Below are 18,401 nucleotides of genomic sequence, written 5' to 3' on the forward strand. Positions count from 1 at the left end.
TTTAAAAAAAAAAAAAAAAAAAAAAAGAAAGTTGCCCGAAAATGGAATTAAAACAAATGCTGGACAAGTAGAAGGAAGATCCGAGATTCACTGCTTGTTTATCTGCTTTCTGATCCTTTTAGGTACTTGGTTATTTTTTTTAGAAAACATTTTATTTTTTTATTTCCTCTATTTTTAATCTTATCTTCCCACACTTTTGTGGGCATTAAAATAAAAAGCCAATACTATTTTCTTCCCTATACCTTTTGTCTTAAAACACCAAGATTGCCAATAAGGACTTTTAAGTGGAATAAACTCACCAGTGGGTAAAGAACATTTCCACTTACTGTTTGACTCCTGATCCTGTTCGGTAAGGCCAAAGGCCCCGCACACCTGCAACATCCCTAGGAGATGGGCAGCAAGTGGGTCCTTTTCCTGTTTGAATCAGTGGTAAAACTTGAAAGAAATGAAATTCTCTATAAATGGGTACTCATCTAATTCCACTTTCTTCTGTATCTCATTCTTTACATTTTAATGTAGGAAAAAAATGAAAGGCAAAAATAAGAAAACTTGTGTTAGAAATAAGGGTATTTTTATTAGACCTATTTCAAATTGCTGTGATGTTGATGTGTCTGTGCTCATTACTGTGAGGGACACAGTGAAGAATAAGATTGAGTGCCTTCCCTCATGTAATAGATTACATGTATCTTGCGAGAGGTATGATGAATGAGAGAATTAGAAGGAAGAATTACTTCTTGCCATAAATGTTTAAAAACAAAAGGCATACACATAAATAGCCCTGTTTACCCATTTCCCCACTGTATCCTTTAGCTGGTTGTATTTGATAGGAGCTATTACAAAATACTTACAAAATTTTTAGATTTATTTTATTTTTTAGGGAGAGGGAGAGAGAGTGCACACACACGTGCACGCATGAGCGGAGGTGGTGGGGAGAGGGAGAGGGAGAAAAAGAGAATCTCAAGCAGACTCCATGCCCAACGTGGGGCTCCATCTTACGACCCTGAGATCAGGACCCTGGCCAAAATCAAGAGTTGGACACTTAACCAAATGACCCACCCATGTGCCCCAAGAAATTTTTAGATTTAAAAGAAGATGGAAAAGACCATAAAAAGCTGGGAACCAGGACCTCTAGATGAATAGGTTGATGTGCCTATGTGGTATGATATAAACCAGGAAATAATTTGCCAATTTAATATTGATTTTATATGTTTGAAAATAAATGATCTTAATGAAGGACCATTTAAAAATTATATCTCATGTATACATTATTTATTTGTGCTTAAGTTCATTTGGGACATACAGAGTTAGGTTATTTTTGAATAGCAGAGGCTTTTGATTTCCAGAGCTTCTAATATACTTATGTATGTTGTGAATCTGCAAGACAAGGTATCATGCAGTGTTCTAAAAATGAATTTGACTGTAGAACATTGTTTCCTAGTGATGAATAAACTATTTCTTAAGAAGTATGATTTGGGAAATACTGCTTTATATGAAAATAAATTAAGCCTTTTTAGGCTAACATTTCGATGAAGGAAGTTGAGGTTTTTTGTTTTTGTTTGAGTCTTATTACTGATTGATTTGTATTCTAAATATTACTTAGGTTGAGAAATTAATCTCTGTTCTAATAAGGAGACCAGCGAACTTTCCCTTTTAATTTTTGCCAGAGCACACATCCTCTTGATTAGTTACCGTAATGAAATCCTAGAATATAATAGCTATGTATTTTGAAATAAAATACTTTTTTAGGTCTTTATTTAGCTTTAAATAATCCTTGCTAATGAAGACCAGAGTGATATCAGAAATCCCAGATGTATGACAATCACCAAATTAGTAATAGTATATTTAATCTGCAAATTATAATATACTTGACTATTCCCAGCCTTTCAGGAGGCTTCCCCTCATTTGCCGGCATTCTTTTATCAGTGCTGAGGATTGAAAACAATGCATTTCAGCCTATGCCTTCTTTAGTATAAGTATAGCTCTTGCTTTTCTGTTTATTGTGGATGCTAGTCTGTCTGAGAGAACTTTTTGGTAGAAGTGAAGAGAAGCAAAGGGAAGGGCACACTTCCTAGACACATGAAATAATTAATTGAAGGATTTTTTTTTATCCTTATAATGTACCTGCACATTGAGGTGGGGGAATTTGAACACTTATGCTTAAATTCTGGTGACTGGATTGGCTCAGAGCAGTAGAGTGTTTAATATTTTTTACTTTTCCTCATTTGAGCTCAAAGGGCTTCTCAGATAATCAGATCCTCTGCAATAGGTAGGTAACGTTTTTTCTAACAATCCTGTAGAACAGAAAAGAAAAAAGTTTGTACTAGAATTTGTTTCCATTGCTGCCTTTTTGAAAGAGGTTAGCAAATTGGGGCTCTGACCGAGTAAATAATAGGTTGGGTAGTACTTGACTTGCTGTATACACTGAAATGACTGCCAGTTAACTGCTGGAATCTAAAATTGCAGACGTGCTTTTCATGTTCCTTTTAAACACAGCTTCTTATATACACTGAGTATATGAATCCACAAATTAGTGTCCACTTTCATGAATAATGTGTTATCAAAGAGTCTGCTAATCTTGCTTCTGTTATTTTTCCTGTTTTCATTGTATGGTTTCGATCTTATTTTTTTTCAGTTGGCCGTAAACCAAAGACCCAGCAATCACCAATTTCCAATGGGTCTCCTGAGTTAGGTATAAAGAAGAAACCCAGAGAAGGAAAAGGTAATTTGGGGAGGGCTGTTTTGGAGGTGAGATGACTTTTTTTTTTCCAGTTGACATTTTTGCATTTGTAAAAAAATGATTTCTAGTACACGTACAGGTGAAGTACTGTCTTTGGTAGTAAGTCGTAATCAGGGAGGGCTATATGAGCATCGCCTGGGGAGCTTTTTCCCAGTTTCTACCCCAGAGATTCTATAGCCATACATACACTACGGGGGAGTAAAAGGCAGTAGGCATGTGTGTTTGGAAAAGGTCATCTCAAGTGCAGTCTGACGCACAGCCTTCTTGAGGGCCATTGTTCTTAGTGGAGCTATGTATGTCTGGCAGCACTCATCCTCATAGGGAGCCACTTGGGATTGAAGGGGTGGGTTTATAACTAAGGCTTATTTCTGATACATAATTTTTTTAAAAGATTTATTCATTTGACAGAGATAGAGACAGCCAGCGAGAGAGGGAACACAAGCAGGGGGAGTGGGAGAGGAAGAAGCAGGCTCCCAGAGGAGGAGCCTGATGTGGGGCTCGATCCCATAACGCCGGGATCACGCCCTGAGCCGAAGGCAGACTGCTTAACGACTGCGCCACCCAGGCGCCCCTGATATATAATTTCTTAACTGATACAAGTTAATAGCAAATATTAGAAAGCTAAACTGTAAATATACAATTATTACTGTTTTTTAAGTAATTCCCATCATCAGTGGTCTCTTGTACTCAAAGACCTGATGCTTAACACTGGAGAAAAACTTTGTGATGACCTGTTTTTGCCAATCAGAATAACCTTTTATTAAAGTGTCAGTCTTTTATTATCAAACTTGAGGCAGCGTGTTGAATGTGAAGATTAAAGATTAAAAATCCAATCGCGGGCACCTGGCTGCCTCAGTTGCTAGAGCCTGTGACTCTTGATCATGAGGTTGTAAGTTTAAGCCCCACGTTGGGTGTAGGAAGTACTTTAAAATCTTAAAAAAGACCCCAGTGTTTCTTCTGTAGAATGGCAATCTAAATGCTGATAGTGTCTGTTACAGGCTTAATGAACTACCTTATCTGATAAAGAAGTGTTTTCTGAGTGTTTTCCTTAAAGTGAGATGTAGAACTTTCAGTTTTGAGGATGGGAACTGGGGTGGAGTGAGTATCCAAAGACAAGCTGAGGAATGTTGTTGAGTCTAACTCCACAGACATGGATGCATTCAAATCCCTACTTTGTATAAGGCATTATTTACGTTATTCAGAAGTTTTTTCCGGGATAAGCTTAGTTTTACTATGTCCACTCATAGGGCCTGATATCTCCTGATCACAAAAATGTCCCAAGTACACATCTTAATGTAGTTGAAAGTTACATAGGGTTTAATAGTAAGAGTTTTTATGAAGTACTGATGTTGATGCAATGGGATTTCAGAGACACAGAACATTGTAAAGTTGAAAGTTAATCTTTTTAGGTCAAGAGATGCACCTGGTCTCAACTCTGGGTTAAAATTTTCAGAGAATTCCAGAATGAAAATGAAATGCCCAAGGAAGAGCATCAGCATTTAGATTGAGTAGCAGTAGCTTAGTTTGGAAGCCTCCCACCCTTAGAAGTTCGTCTCACGAAGCCTGTAATTTGGATCTAGATTTGATGATAGTAAAGGGATAGTGACTAGGAGCCTAGAGATGACCTGGTGACTTAGTGGTACTGTGTGTACTCTGTGTGTGTACTCTAATTTTCTCCTTCTCAGGGTTCTTTTCTGTTCTTTGATCAATTTAAGAACCTCTGGCCCTAGAGGCTTTAAAAGGGGAATAAAAGAAAAACAGCATTCCGAAAAGGCTGATCTTCTCATAACCAGTGCCCGCTACTTGCCCATCCTCCACTCTCCAAAGGGAAGGGGAAAAAAAGTCATGCTTTCTTTTTGGGGGGGATTATTAAGTTCCTTATCTGAATCCCAGATTCTCTCCTTTTCCTCTATGCAAATCTTAGTCATCTTTCCAAGTCTTTAGGTCTTACTAATCTACTTTCATTCCTGAAATCCCATTTTCTGTCATTCATCTGGAATATAATTATGCATTGCCTTATGATCTTGTTTCATTTCACAACCTGTTACTCCTTTTTCATATTGTTGTCATTTACTTTTCTTTTCCCTTCCCAGCTCAATTCTAAATTCCTTGAAGCAGGGACCCAAGTTTTAAATGCTCTTCTGTACCCTCTACTACACTGAAGAAGCATAGTGTATGATGAATAACTATGTTATTCTGCAGAAATAGCTTATGTTCAAATTTTGCTAGTCACGTGATCAAATGTCATATATAGTTAGCGTTTGATGAATACTTGACTAGTTAAAGGAATTGCCATGTTACTTTTTAGTGTTTCTGTTTAAGGAGTTCATATTTTTAAGACTGAAGCACAAATATATTTACTCAACTGTTCATATATAATGAAATCCTAACACATTGCTTGTCTTCATCGCACTGGGTATGGTCAGTAGAGAGAGATTAGCAATTTTTTAAAAACCCGGTTTTTAGAGGAAGATAGGTCTCACTGATAATCAAATCCAAATTGATTAGTCCAGAGGATAATGAAAGATAATGTTTAAAGGGTCATGGGTACTTTGTACTTAATATATATTAAGACATGTACTTCAGAGTTCCTGCATAAAGGTGAATCAAAGAAAATATATCAAAGAAAAATATGTTTCGGGGTCCCTGCCTGGCTGTCTCAGTCGTTGGAGCATGCAACTCTTGATCTCAGGGTTGTGGGTTCCAGCCCTCTGTTGGGTGTGGGGATTACATAAAAAAATAAAATCTTAAAAGTTTTTCAGATTTCACCATGTATTGCTTGCTTTCTCAACAAATAAGTGCCTTTTGATGAATTTTGATCATAGAATTGGGGCTTATCATATAATAAACATACTGGTTCAGATTTATGTTATTTATGGTTTAGATCTGTGTAAATCAGTAAATTGGATTCTGTTTAATTCAGGTTCACTTTGTGCTATGCATTATGCCTTTGCCTTGCCTTTACTGAACTCAAAATTTAGGATAGGGTGATGTATAATAGTATAAAATTCAGGACCTCCATTATATTAGTATCATAACTGTAAACATAAATAGGATATCATTTTTGAAAACCAGCAAACAGGTATATTTAGGATTATGTTATAATGAAATATAGTGTATATATAATTTACTAGGCAACACAATGTGACACTATATATAAATGATTGCTTATAGTCAGTTACTTAATACCAGACTCTTAGGACATTTGTTTTACTAGTTCATGAATTTTTGTCCAGCATAATTAAATATTTGCTTTTTTTTGATCGAGGGTGTGAGTAGAGGCCGGGGTGGAGAGGGAGAGGGGGAGAGAGAAAATCTTAAGCAGGCTCCACACCCAGCGTGGAGCTTGATGTGGTGCCTGATCTAATGACGGTGAGATCATGACCTGAGCAGAAAACAAGAGTTGGACACTTAACCGACTGAGCCATTGAAATGCCCCTAAATATTTGCTTTTAATTATGTATTAATTATATTAATGAATTTTTAACCAATGTCTTATTTTTTCAAAGGAAACACAACCTATTTGTGGGAGTTTCTTTTAGATCTACTTCAAGATAAAAATACCTGTCCTCGGTATATTAAGTGGACTCAGAGAGAAAAAGGCATATTTAAACTTGTGGATTCAAAGGCTGTCTCTAAACTTTGGGGAAAGCATAAGAACAAGCCAGATATGAACTATGAAACTATGGGACGAGCTCTGAGGTAGGAACAGAAGAGAATGAATTTTCAAATAAAACCTACATACCCCTGTATTGTCTATTAGTTGTTCACAGACAAGCTCTAAAAACCCCTTTTTGTAACTTTTAATTTGGGGGGATATTCTAGAGGAGTTTCTTAGGTTTGGAGGTAGATGGAGAGAAAGATTTTGGTCTAGATGTCTAAAAACTGGACAACCATTTTTGCAGAAAAATGTGCTTTTGCACTTAACGACTATTCCTTGATAGGAGAAGTTGAAGACTTTTAAGGAAATTAAACCCAAATGAAACAGGTTCTAATACAGCTTTTTAGTTCCTATGAATTTGTTATAATGGATTTATCTTAATATGAAATTTCTTAATTTTGTGAGTTTGAGAAACCCACAAAACTTTGCAGTGTACATGGCTTCTTCTAATTAAGGGTGTTTGTAAATGGACACATAGTTTATATGACAGTATTCACATATCCCACAGATTTATCTCCACTAAGCACAGCTCAAGTGATTTTTCTACATAACGTCAGATTGTTTTTTATAACCTGTGTAAATCACAGCTGAATTTTTACTGATGCCATTAGATACAGTAAAATATTCGGTATTTAGGTTGAATTACTTCCTTTAAGAAAGAACTTTTAGCTATTTTATAAACCTAAAGGTTCAAGGACCTGTGGCACCAGGTTCCAACTTCATTCCTATCCAAATTCTTAGCCTTTTATTTTATTTTATTTTTTTTAATTTTTTTTAAATTTTATTTATTTATTCGACAGAGATAGAGACAGCCAGCGAGAGAGGGAACACAAGCAGGGGGAGTGGGAGAGGAAGAAGCAGGCTCATAGCAGAAGAGCCTGACGTGGGGCTCGATCCCGTAACGCCGGGATCACGCCCTGAGCCGAAGGCAGACGCTTAACCGCTGTGCCACCCAGGCGCCCCAAATTCTTAGCCTTTTAAACAGTCCCCAGCCAGTAAGAGCTCCTTCTCATCTCTAACAGGAAAAAGTGAATGTTTCTGTTAGTATCCATTCTACATGGTCTTTTGGGGGGGGCAAAAAATGTAATACACTTGATTCATTTAGTACTGTTTCCATTACAGATACTATTACCAAAGGGGTATTCTTGCAAAGGTTGAAGGACAGAGGCTTGTATATCAGTTCAAGGATATGCCCAAAAACATAGTGGTCATAGATGACGACAAAAGTGAAACTTGTAATGAAGATTTAGCAGCAGCTGCTGATGAAAAATCATTAGAACGAGTGTCACTGTCTGCAGAGAGTCTCCTGAAAGCAGCAACCTCTGTTCGTGGTGGAAAAAACTCATCTCTGAACTGCTCCAGGGCAGAGAAGGGTGTAGCTAGAGTTGTGAACATCACTTCCCCTGGTCATGATACTCCATCCAGGTCTCCTACTACCACATCTGTGCCAGCAACAGCAGCTCCAAGGTCAGTGAAGGAAACCACTACTTGTGTTTACTTTTTAGAAAGTTCTTTAGCAAAAATGAAAGGTCCGTTTTTTAATGGTGGCAGCCTAAGAATCCACTGTCATCCAGACTTTGAAAGGTGCTTGGTCTTTTAAATGTATTTTATTGTTAACAGTAAAGGTCTCAACTAACCTGAATTGGATTTTTTATGGTTTTATAGATGGAACTTAATGTGAGCATTTGTTTTTAAAATCTATTTCATGATATTTCATATTCTTCATATTCTAAATTGTCAGTACACCTGTAAAATTTGAGAGCATTAGTTTTGTACATTATGGGTTTGCATTCATCTTTTTGCTCAAGAAACCTATTGTCTAATTTAACATTAAATCAACTGTTTTGAATCTACCAGGACAGTTCGTGTGGCAATGCAAGTACCTGTTGTAATGACATCATTGGGTCAGAAAATCTCGACTGTGGCAGTTCAGTCAGTTAATGCAGGTGCACCATTAATAACCAGCAGTAGTCCAACAACAGCAACTTCTCCAAAGGTAGTTATTCAGACAATCCCTACTGTGATGCCAGCCTCTTCTGAAAATGGAGACAAAATCACCATGCAGCCTGCCAAAATTATCACCATCCCAGCTACACAACTTGCACAGTGTCAACTGCAGACAAAGTCAAATCTGACTGGATCAGGAAGCATTAACATTGTTGGCACCCCGCTGGCTGTGAGAGCACTTACCCCCGTTTCAATAGCCCACGGTACACCTGTCATGAGACTCTCAGTGCCTACCCAGCAGGCATCTGGCCAGACTCCTCCGCGAGTTATCAGTGCGGTCATAAAAGGGCCAGAGGTAAAATCGGAAGCCGTGGCAAAAAAGCAGGAACATGACGTGAAAACTTTGCAGCTGGTACAAGAAGAAAAACCAGCAGATGGAAATAAGACAGTGACCCACGTAGTGGTTGTCAGTGCGCCTTCAGCTATTGCCCTTCCTGTAACTATGAAAACGGAAGGACTAGTGACATGTGAGAAATGAACAGCAGCTCTACTGTGGATGTGACTGTTAGAGTGCTAACAAATATTTGCAAGGGAGGTCATCAAGAAGTCAAAAGAAGACTTTAAAACATTTTTAATGCATATAAGGAAACAATCAGACTTACTGGAAATAAATTACCTACCCCATGTTTCAGTGGGAAATGAACTACATACGGAGATGCTGACAGAAAACTGCCTCTTACAGGACAAAACAGCTGAACCCGTCAATAAGGAAAGGGACTGAAAGGGACCAAGCAACTCACTACAATATCAAGTTACACTAAGACTTGGAACACTAACATTCTGTAAGAGGTCATATAGTTTTCAGTGGGGAGGGGTTGGGATGGGTGATCTCATTGTTACATATAGCAATTTTTGATGCATTTTACATGCATACCAGCAATTATTACTGTGTTCACACAGAACTCACTTAACTGGTGCTATGTGAAGACTGCTAATATAGGTATTTTAGAATGTGAATTGAAAATGGATCCAAAAGCTTTTCAGAAAGAGGATAGCAAAAAAGATCTAGTGCGATTTTTTAAAATATCATATAGCTTAAGCGGATTTAAAACAAAGGCCTTAGACTAATTTTCAGTTTTCTTTATTGAAATAAGCTAATGGCTTGTTTGTGTAAAGCTTTTTTATTAAAAGAAAAATTTTAAAAATCTTGTACCTAGCACAGTATTGTTATAGAATTTACATGTAACATTTTATATGGTAGTTTAAGTCTGTCAGTTTCTTAATTGTGGACAAATTAACAGTTGGCTCTGGCCTTTGGCTGTAACCTGCCTGTGTCACTCACTTAACCCTGCCATCTGTGCAGACATAGCAGTTTCAGTTCTACTGTCACTTGGAAGTTCAGGCTCAGCATGAATTTTTGTCAGGTAGCTCTAATACCTGGTGTTTTTGTTTGTTTTCCTTCCTATTTTTTTTTTTTTTTAGTTGAAGTTTAAGAGGGAAAGTACCAGTGTTCAGATTTGAACTATAATAGTTTGTATATTCAACATTTGAAGTATATTCTATTTTGTTGTACTCTTGTTTCAAAGTGTATTCAAGTAGGTTTTCTGAAATATAGAAATGAAATTTATGTTGTGTTTTGGTCTCTCGTGATATTTATAACAATATTCAAAAGCTAGTATAGAGACACTGTTTTAGTTAAGTATACAAGTCTTATTTCTCCTTCCCAACTACTGTGTGAAGAAATTTTCCTTCTGTTTGTTCCATTACATTAATATTTGGCAAATACCTGCATGTTGCCACTTATTTTCTAATTACTATCATGAACTATAATGTTCTACTTACTACGAGTTTACTGTTTTAATGTTGGCCACACTTAAAAGAATTAATATTTCAAATCAGACCAGTTACTTCTCAAACAGACCTTTTGAGGGTTAAGATGATTAAGTAATACTCTAGCCCTTTTACAAATTAGGAAATGGAGGGACCAGAGGGATTACATGGATTTCCTAATTTCACACCAAATTAGGTCCTGTGACCCCACATCTTAATGCTCTTTCTACTACAAAGAAAAGTTGTCTATTTTTACATCTTTTAGAAATTTAAATAAACTGGTACTTAATGTTTTGTGGCCTTCAGTTGTGCATTCGATCAGACAGTACTTAGGTCGACAAAGATTTTTATAACAGCACCCTTTGTAATAGTTTCTCTTTTCCACAAACATACCCGATGGTACTTTTTAATAAAAGCTCAGAAACACTCACTTGATTCTTATCCCATTTGGGAATTAAGCTCAAATTCTACCTACTTTTAAGACATTTCCTAAATATTTCCATTTTCTTTGGCACTTAATTGTATTGTCTTTTTTGCACTATAGTTTCATTTCTTTAGTCATACTCCATATTTTTGGAGGGCAAAAAATACCCAAACGCTGAGCTTATTAGACACTCAGACATGTGTTGGTTTTGGTAACATATCTGCTAAGAATCTAAGTCATGTGCCATGGAGGACAGCTAGAGAGACTTAAATTTTGAGTGAATAACACCCCCCGTATATTAGTTGTTTCGAACTGGGTTAAGTCAGAACTACTTAGCTTATCTCCACCACTCTACCTAGACATTTTTGTCTCTTTCAGAATAAGTACATCTAAGGTCTAGATTTGGAAACAGATGTAGACAGTATATCCCAATCAGAGTGTTTCTGATTAAAATTATCAGTGGTATGGCTTTTAATCTCAACCCTTCCAAACCCTTCCAGACACCGTGTCTGGTATATTGAAGAACCTTGTAACGGCTTGATGCCACTATGTATTCCAGTCTCACCAGGGCTTTTGAACAATAATCAGCAGTCTGGCCCCTTATTCCTTAGGTCTTTTTCCAGCAGCAATTCCAGCCTTACTACCCTGCTTAACCAAATGACCAGTATACCTCTTTATAGAGAACACGGAGGTCATGAGCTGTGAACTCCATTTCTGGACCCTTTGCTGTAAGAGCATCTACTGACTCCGGCGTCCGTTCTTACTCATCTGTTACAGGAAGGAGGCAGCTGTGCCTTCCTCCTCTACTCCACCCTCCTCTCCTTTCATACCTTCTTGGTCTTCTTGTTCCAACAAGTCTACAGCCTATTGCTCTCCGTTCAGTAGCTGAATTCTGGCTTAAGAGAAACAGTTCTCATTGAGGTCCAACAATCCAGTAGTAAAATGAAATAGATACTTCATTTTTTCATGTGGTCTTGTGCCTCAGCCTACTTCTTAAAAATTCTTTGGTTTTCCATGACATCCTTCTGATTTACTTCCCGCCTGACCAGTCGTCTTAGTCTGCTTTGCTCTCCTTCAGTTTCCTATTTAATGTTAATACTTAGCAAGATTCTGTCTATGGGTCTCTTTCCTTATCTTCAGAGTAGGTATACGAATTAAATGAGTTAATGTGTTAAGGATTTAGAACCAGTGCCTGGTATAGCAAGCGAAGTGTTTAAGATCTCACTTCAACTTAATGGTTAAGATAATTTCATCCATGCCTGTGTTTTTTTCTACCAAATGTGTTCTAGCCTAGAGTTTTAAGACTCAGGTGGGTTTATCTAATTGCTTACAATTTCCTGATTTCCTCCTGAGTGTCTGGTTGAACTCTGTTCTAAAATCTGTTTACTGAGCTAAGCTCAGTAAATGAGATTACCAGCAGTCCATTACTCATGCCAGAAGAGACCATTCTAGACACCTTACTTCCTACCTCCAGTCATTCACCAAATCCCATTGACACTACCTTTTAAGCAGCTGCTTTTCCCATCCTCCCAACCTTTACTGTTTGTCTCACCAAGCCTTCCTCTACTCTTTTTTTCTTTCTTGTACTACAAGTTGAGAGCATTGTAAAATGCAAATTTCATCACTCCCTTGAAATTGCTTTAAATTCTTCAATGGTGGGGCGCCTGGGTGGCTCAGTCGGTTAAGTGTCTGCCTTCGGCTCAGGTCATGATCCCAGGGTCCTGGGATGGAGCCCTACATCGGGCTCCCCGCTCAGCAGAGGGGGTCTGCTTCTCCCTTTCTCTCTCCCTCTGCCTCTCCCCCTGCATATGTCCCCCCAAATAAAATCTTTTAAAGAATAAATTCTTCAATGGACTCTCTTCCTAACAACATAAAAGTTAAGAGTAAAACATTTAAGTCCATTTATCTGGCCTCTGCCTACCTTCCCAAGCCTTACTCTCTTGCTACTCTTTTAGTGAATCCTGGGCTACAGACATTCCAGGCACCCACACCTCACTGGGCCATTCCACAGATGGCTACTTTCTAGACCAATGTGCTTTCACCTAAATATGAGTTCACTTTATTTACTTAGAAGGGACACAAATCAAAATAAAAATTTCTGAAATAGGCTTGGAAACCACCCAGGTTGGGTGGTGGTCCACTTTGAATTGAGTGAGTCTAAAGACTGAAAAATATAAAGTACGTGAAGACAAGGGTTAGGAGAGAAGAAAAGGAATCAGCAGATTCACAGAGAATTACCAGGACAAATGAGGTTCTAGATGTGGGCAGTGCTATCCAGTGTAGCAAGAAGGGCTAAGCAAATAAGGCTACAGAAAAAATAAGGCCAGAGATTGCTGATACAGTGAAAATAAAAGGGCAATTCCAGCAGAGGGGTGGCCTTGAGGGCAGAATGTCTGGGATGGGGCACCTGGTGCATTGCCAGTGGCTTGCCTCTGACACCTTGCAGTAATTCCCTATGGAGAAGGCATCTCTGATCGCTGTATGTCAGGCACGTGTAATAAGTAATCAGCTAAACTTCTACACAAAGAACATTCTGGCTTTGGGGTTATTTTCAAAGTATCCTTTGCTCCTTTTATTTGAAATCACCTGGCCTACTCTTGAGGGTAGCCATTGTTTTGGGGAGGCAAGAGTAAGAACCCTACTTTAATTCCATAGCCATCACTGCAATTTCTGTATTACAGCTTTTACCAATTCACAATACAAGCCCTCTGTGGTGGTTAATTTATCTGTACTTCAGCCTGTTACAATCATGTCCTCCATAATTAAAATCGATACTATTCTGTAGGAAGTCAGTATACAATGATGGCCGTCCTAATGAGAATGAGGTTACTACGCACCCTTTGCAAGTATGATTTGCCTATCTGCACCACCCCTCCAGAGCTTTGAAAACTCAAGTGCAGCAGGGAGACGGATTTGATTTTCATCTACCTCACTTCTACGCAACAATTTTTGAACACAGCAACTCAGGACTTACAATATATCACAACTTCTAAAGTGAGAACTTATAAACAGGACATGACTGTTTAATGCAAAATACTCCAGGGGCGCCTGGGTGGCTCAGTCGGTTAACCATCTGACTTGGTTTCGGCTCAGGTCATGATCTCAGGGTTGTGGGATCGAGCCTGGTGTCCAGCTCCATGCTTGGTGTGGAGTCTGCTCGAGATTCTCTCTCCCTCTCCTCTGCCTCTCCTGCTCGTGCTCCTTCAAATAAATAAATCTCTAAAAAATAATCCGTATCAAAAAACTGAACTGTAAATAGGCATAAACCAACAGTTGTCATCTTCTCCCACGATATTGTTTCTTCCCATCCTGTTTAGTAACATCTGAGAAAATGTCTATTTTAGAACACTTTCTTTGATGAAGTGATACCATCACTGTTGTAACAGGGGAAATACATTTTACATAATCTGCAAATTATTTGAGTTGTACAACATTCACTGTAACACAATGGTAATTTTGCTGCCCATTAGAATCACCTGGGAAGATTTAGAAATCCTGTTGCCCAGGTCACACTCCACACCAATTAGATTACAACGTATGGGAGTGGGAGCCAGGCATCAGTATTTTTTAAATATCTCTAGGAGATTTCATTGTTGCCACCAAGGTTGGGAACCACACTGCCATACAGATACAATCAAGAATCAAGGAAAGCTTTATGTCCAAAGATCTGTGTCCTAACATACGCTTTTCTAAAATGTTCAGTGGAAAAAGGTAGTTTGAGATACACCTTTTGAGTATTAAACCAGGTTTTTGAAAAGCCTACATACTGTAGGTTTCGTAACTCTGAAATCTCTCATATTTAACATCTAGGATGAAAGTACGGCATGTTCATGTGCCTTGTCCCTTTAAGAAACTGTTTTGGGAAGCTATATACGAATGCCAACAATGCTACCATTGTTCTGAATACTTTTGAATTGCTTCCTGGAGCAATGCCTAAAATTTAAAACATAGTAATAGAGGCAAGTTTTCTGCTGAGGAAGGTTTTCGTTTTAGAAATAGCCAAGTCATGGGGCGCCTGGGTGGCTTAGTCATTAAGCGTCTGCCTTCGGCTCAGGCCGTGATCCCAGATCCCTAGGATCGAGCCCCGCAACAGGTTCCCAGGTTCCTCCACTGGGAGCCTGCTTCTTCCTCTCCCACTCCCCCTGCTTGTGTTCCCTCTCTCGCTGGCTGTCTCTCTGTCAAATAAATAAATAAAATCTTAAAAAAAAAAAGAAACAGCCAAGTCACTTGAGGTTAATAAACTGATGTGAATCAAGCTAGGTAACGCCACGTTTGGTTCAAAATGAGACGCGGCTATTAAACTCACACTGGTTTTGAGACCTTCATAAAACGATATGGAAGCAGTTCAAAAAAATTGCAAAAATATTTTTGAGCTGTGGCAGCAGAAACTCAAATCGTGTTGAAGTGCCTTGTTTAATGTTTTCAAGAAACTTTAGAGATCTTCTGATCTATCACCTGTATTAGAAACTAAGGTTCAGGAAAAAATGGACTCTTCAGTCTCAGTTCAGCTGGTCAGTGGCAGACCCCAAAACAGAACCCCTCCTCTGCCTCCCAATTCAGTTTTAGCCTCTACATTCCCTCCCATCTAGCAAAAAAGGTGGGGGGGGGTTAGTTTAGGAGTAAGTCTAGCCTATCATGTAATGGTCCTTAACTTTCTCACAAAATCTTAAAATGTTGCAGAGTTTTGCTGTGTGTTCTCTTCAGGTTCACCAATCTATGGAAACCAAAATGAGATGTTGGATACATTCCCTGTGCCCAGTCTTCCATTATCCTTCTTGACTGGGGTTTCTCCACGTTATAGGTAATATTACAGATAATAGATATGTAACCCTTTTTTGACATTCTTGTACACAAACTGTCTCCATCTAGATGCCTAAATCTATTAATGTAGCAAGATAATTTATACTCTGCTTTATTACCAAAGGAATTAAGATAGCTACAAAATCTAAGAATAAGTCAAAGTCAAAAAAAATAAAAAAGGTAAAAGGATGAAAGCCTACAGAGCCCACACTGTTACAACATCGTGAAGTGTCACCCAGTAATTAAAATTCAGCTATAAAGTCTGGTTTTGAATGTCTCAGAAGCCAAGGCAAAAAAGTTGATCAGTGATGAGATTCACAGAATCCAGTTTACCAGCTGCTTAGAAGCAACAAAGCTTGTCCTAGCATTCTGTCAAGAGGAATGGCTGTGTCCACATGTCTAATCTTAGGTGAATGTCTTCTTAGACGTGAGCTTTCCACAGAAATCTAAGGAACAAGGGCCTGGAATTATATGAGTTCTGTTTCATCACACAGAGGCAGTAATTTTTACTTTACCAGTCAAAGTAGGGTTGACATCCCTCTCATGAAATTAAAGAACCAGGTCACCTACAACCTCACATATGCTTGGAAGAACAATTAGGGGAAAGAAATCTTGCCATTCTATCAGTCCCTCACCTATTTGGGGCTTAATTTTCTATTAACCCTATCTGTTCTGCATTTTCAAACTGAAAGATGATTATTCTTGGAATAGTAAGAGTGGGTTGTTACAACATCCACGAATACTGTAAGACATCAAGTACAATGCCCTTCCCTTTCTTGCTTTGAACTTTTGAGGCAAGGTTCAGTGACTTCTGTGTATATTTTACAGTATTTTACAAACATCTCACAAATCTACGGGGGTTGACGGGGCACGTGCGAAGCATTCCTCTGTGGACGAAGCATTCCTCTGTGGACGAGAGAACTGAGGCCCTAGAGATGGAGCAACTTGTTCAGACCACGCTGGTCAGAGCTGTCTTCACTTAGAGCCCGAGCCCCTCTATTTGATGTTACTTGTTTCCCCTCCCCTTGTTTTAGAAGCCCAAGCTCCAATCCTCCCACTCTGGTGCTAGCCCCTCTGGATGAAAGCTTGCCTGTGCCATATTTTTATACATGTCATTAAAAAAAGCTCTTTCTGCAAGTACATTCATTTTTTGGATGCCGTTCCTTTTCTAAAATTGAAATCAATTAGGATTATGAGCATGTGTTTTTATCTCTTTTTAGAATTTATATCTTGGATATAAACTAACTCAAGCCAAAAACACATTATCTAATTATATGCAACATTCCCTTCACTATTATAAAATCTTGGATGTTTTAAAAAACGGCTCCAATACAGAGTTTTTGCATCAATTTCTTCCTCTAGTTTGAAACACTACTGGAGTAACTGTTCTCACTGCTTCCTTCTAGAAAGAAGTATGCAAACAGTAACAGATGTTCTACTTTTCAACGATTTTACTGTATCAGAGAACAGATCTCTTTCAGCCACAATTTGGCCTCTGAATCTTGCTTCTATTCTATACTGCAATGTACTACAAAGTATTTGCTTTATGTGTTTGGCTATTTCTCATTGACCAGATCTCTTCCTCCCCCACGTATCACTTTTGTCTCCAACTGTACTCACTCAAGGCCAAGGGAGCATGTTGGTGGGGAAAGAAGCAAGCATCCTGGAGTCAAGACACCTAGGTCTGAATATTGGCTCTCCTACTATTAGCTGTCACTTTGGTCAAATGATTTGATGTTTTACACCCCATTTTAAACTAAGAGTAGCTGTTGAAAAATTAATTCAGAGTAGTTGAAAGATCGTATTGAAAGCTCTTCGAGCCAAAGGTAAGGAACTCAAATGGTAGTTTCTTCCTACATATACGCTATTATCCTTCGCTTAATTAATGAAGTGATAATCCTATTCCTTTCACCTAGTAGAAGGGAACTGCTAAATAATGGCATGGAGGAAAAAAAAATCCACTGCCTCTCTCATTCTCTCTTCAAATATGCACAATTTATCTTCTAAGACTCTTATTCTGACCACAATTAAAATACGCGATACAAAAGGAAAAGCTGAACCAAAAGGCACGGGGATGGAATAAGAGAAATTCATTAAATGGAACATGCCTAAAAATTTAGAATACAGATTTGTTACTTACCACTCTGCTTCTGGTTACTCTGACAGTCCATAAGGCAAAGGTGTCTACAAAGACTTAAAAGGAAAAATAAAATATGAAGTACAATCCAACAAGATTTAATATATTACTAAAAATATTACATAAAATGCTCACATAATTCCATTTTAAATAAAGACAAATATAAAACCATCAATCAGATAACTCCAAAGGATAACTCATAAACAGATTTCCATTATAATTTCCCCATTTCCTTAATTTATAGGCACATTACAATCACACGGTATTTCCAGTTTTGCTCATTAGCATTCCCAGCCACCCCTAGTCTAACCCTCAACCCATATGGCCTGTTAATTCATATACTGGTGGACAACAGTTGAAATTCAAACAATATATTGGCTTTCATTCTCAGCTGGATTTGCTCTCTTTAGGCTGTTGTGATAGTTTCTTCAGGTCGGTGTACTTTGGGGTACACAAATAATATTTAATGCCTGTACTAATCAGTATTTGGTTTCTCAACAGCATATGATTATCATGCTAAGATTTGAACAAAATGACAGTTGGTACAGATGTCCTTCCTGCTGCTTGCCATTCCTTCCAGGACTTTGTCTATACAATGTACTGAAAACTTCATTTGTTTCAAAGTAGTTCCAATGCAGAATATCTGGGTGAACCACTTTGGGGGACTCCCACCGTGATGCCTAGAGATATTACATAAGCATAGCATCGATGCCTTCAATGTGCGGCTACCGATCCTCCTTTGTCCACTTAAAAAATATAGGTCTGTGTGTAAATGGATACTCTGGGTCACCATGTTAACAGTGTTGAAAGATCAAATCTACTTGCAGATTCTTTTTGGACTAAAAAGACAAGATATTAAAATCAC

The 18,401-nt window shown here is 38.2% G+C and overlaps 1 protein-coding gene across 7 annotated transcripts in view; it reads left to right on the forward strand.

Moving 5' to 3' along the window:
* The window catches only part of ELF2 (E74 like ETS transcription factor 2), a 103,049-nt gene extending 92,580 nt beyond the window's left edge, over positions 1-10,469 (forward strand). For all 7 annotated transcript variants that reach the window (XM_011220885.3, XM_002916136.4, XM_019796300.2 and 4 more), the window contains 4 exons: positions 2,633-2,719; positions 6,247-6,439; positions 7,521-7,865; positions 8,256-10,469. In XM_011220885.3, the coding sequence (XP_011219187.1) occupies positions 2,633-2,719; positions 6,247-6,439; positions 7,521-7,865; positions 8,256-8,883 (1,253 nt within the window). In that variant the 3' untranslated portion in view covers positions 8,884-10,469. The remainder of the gene's footprint in view (positions 1-2,632; positions 2,720-6,246; positions 6,440-7,520; positions 7,866-8,255) is intronic.
* Positions 10,470-18,401: the final 7,932 nt, after the last annotated feature.

Source organism: Ailuropoda melanoleuca, chromosome 5 (assembly GCF_002007445.2).
Source record: "Ailuropoda melanoleuca isolate Jingjing chromosome 5, ASM200744v2, whole genome shotgun sequence".
Classification (NCBI taxonomy): Eukaryota; Metazoa; Chordata; class Mammalia; order Carnivora; family Ursidae; genus Ailuropoda; species Ailuropoda melanoleuca.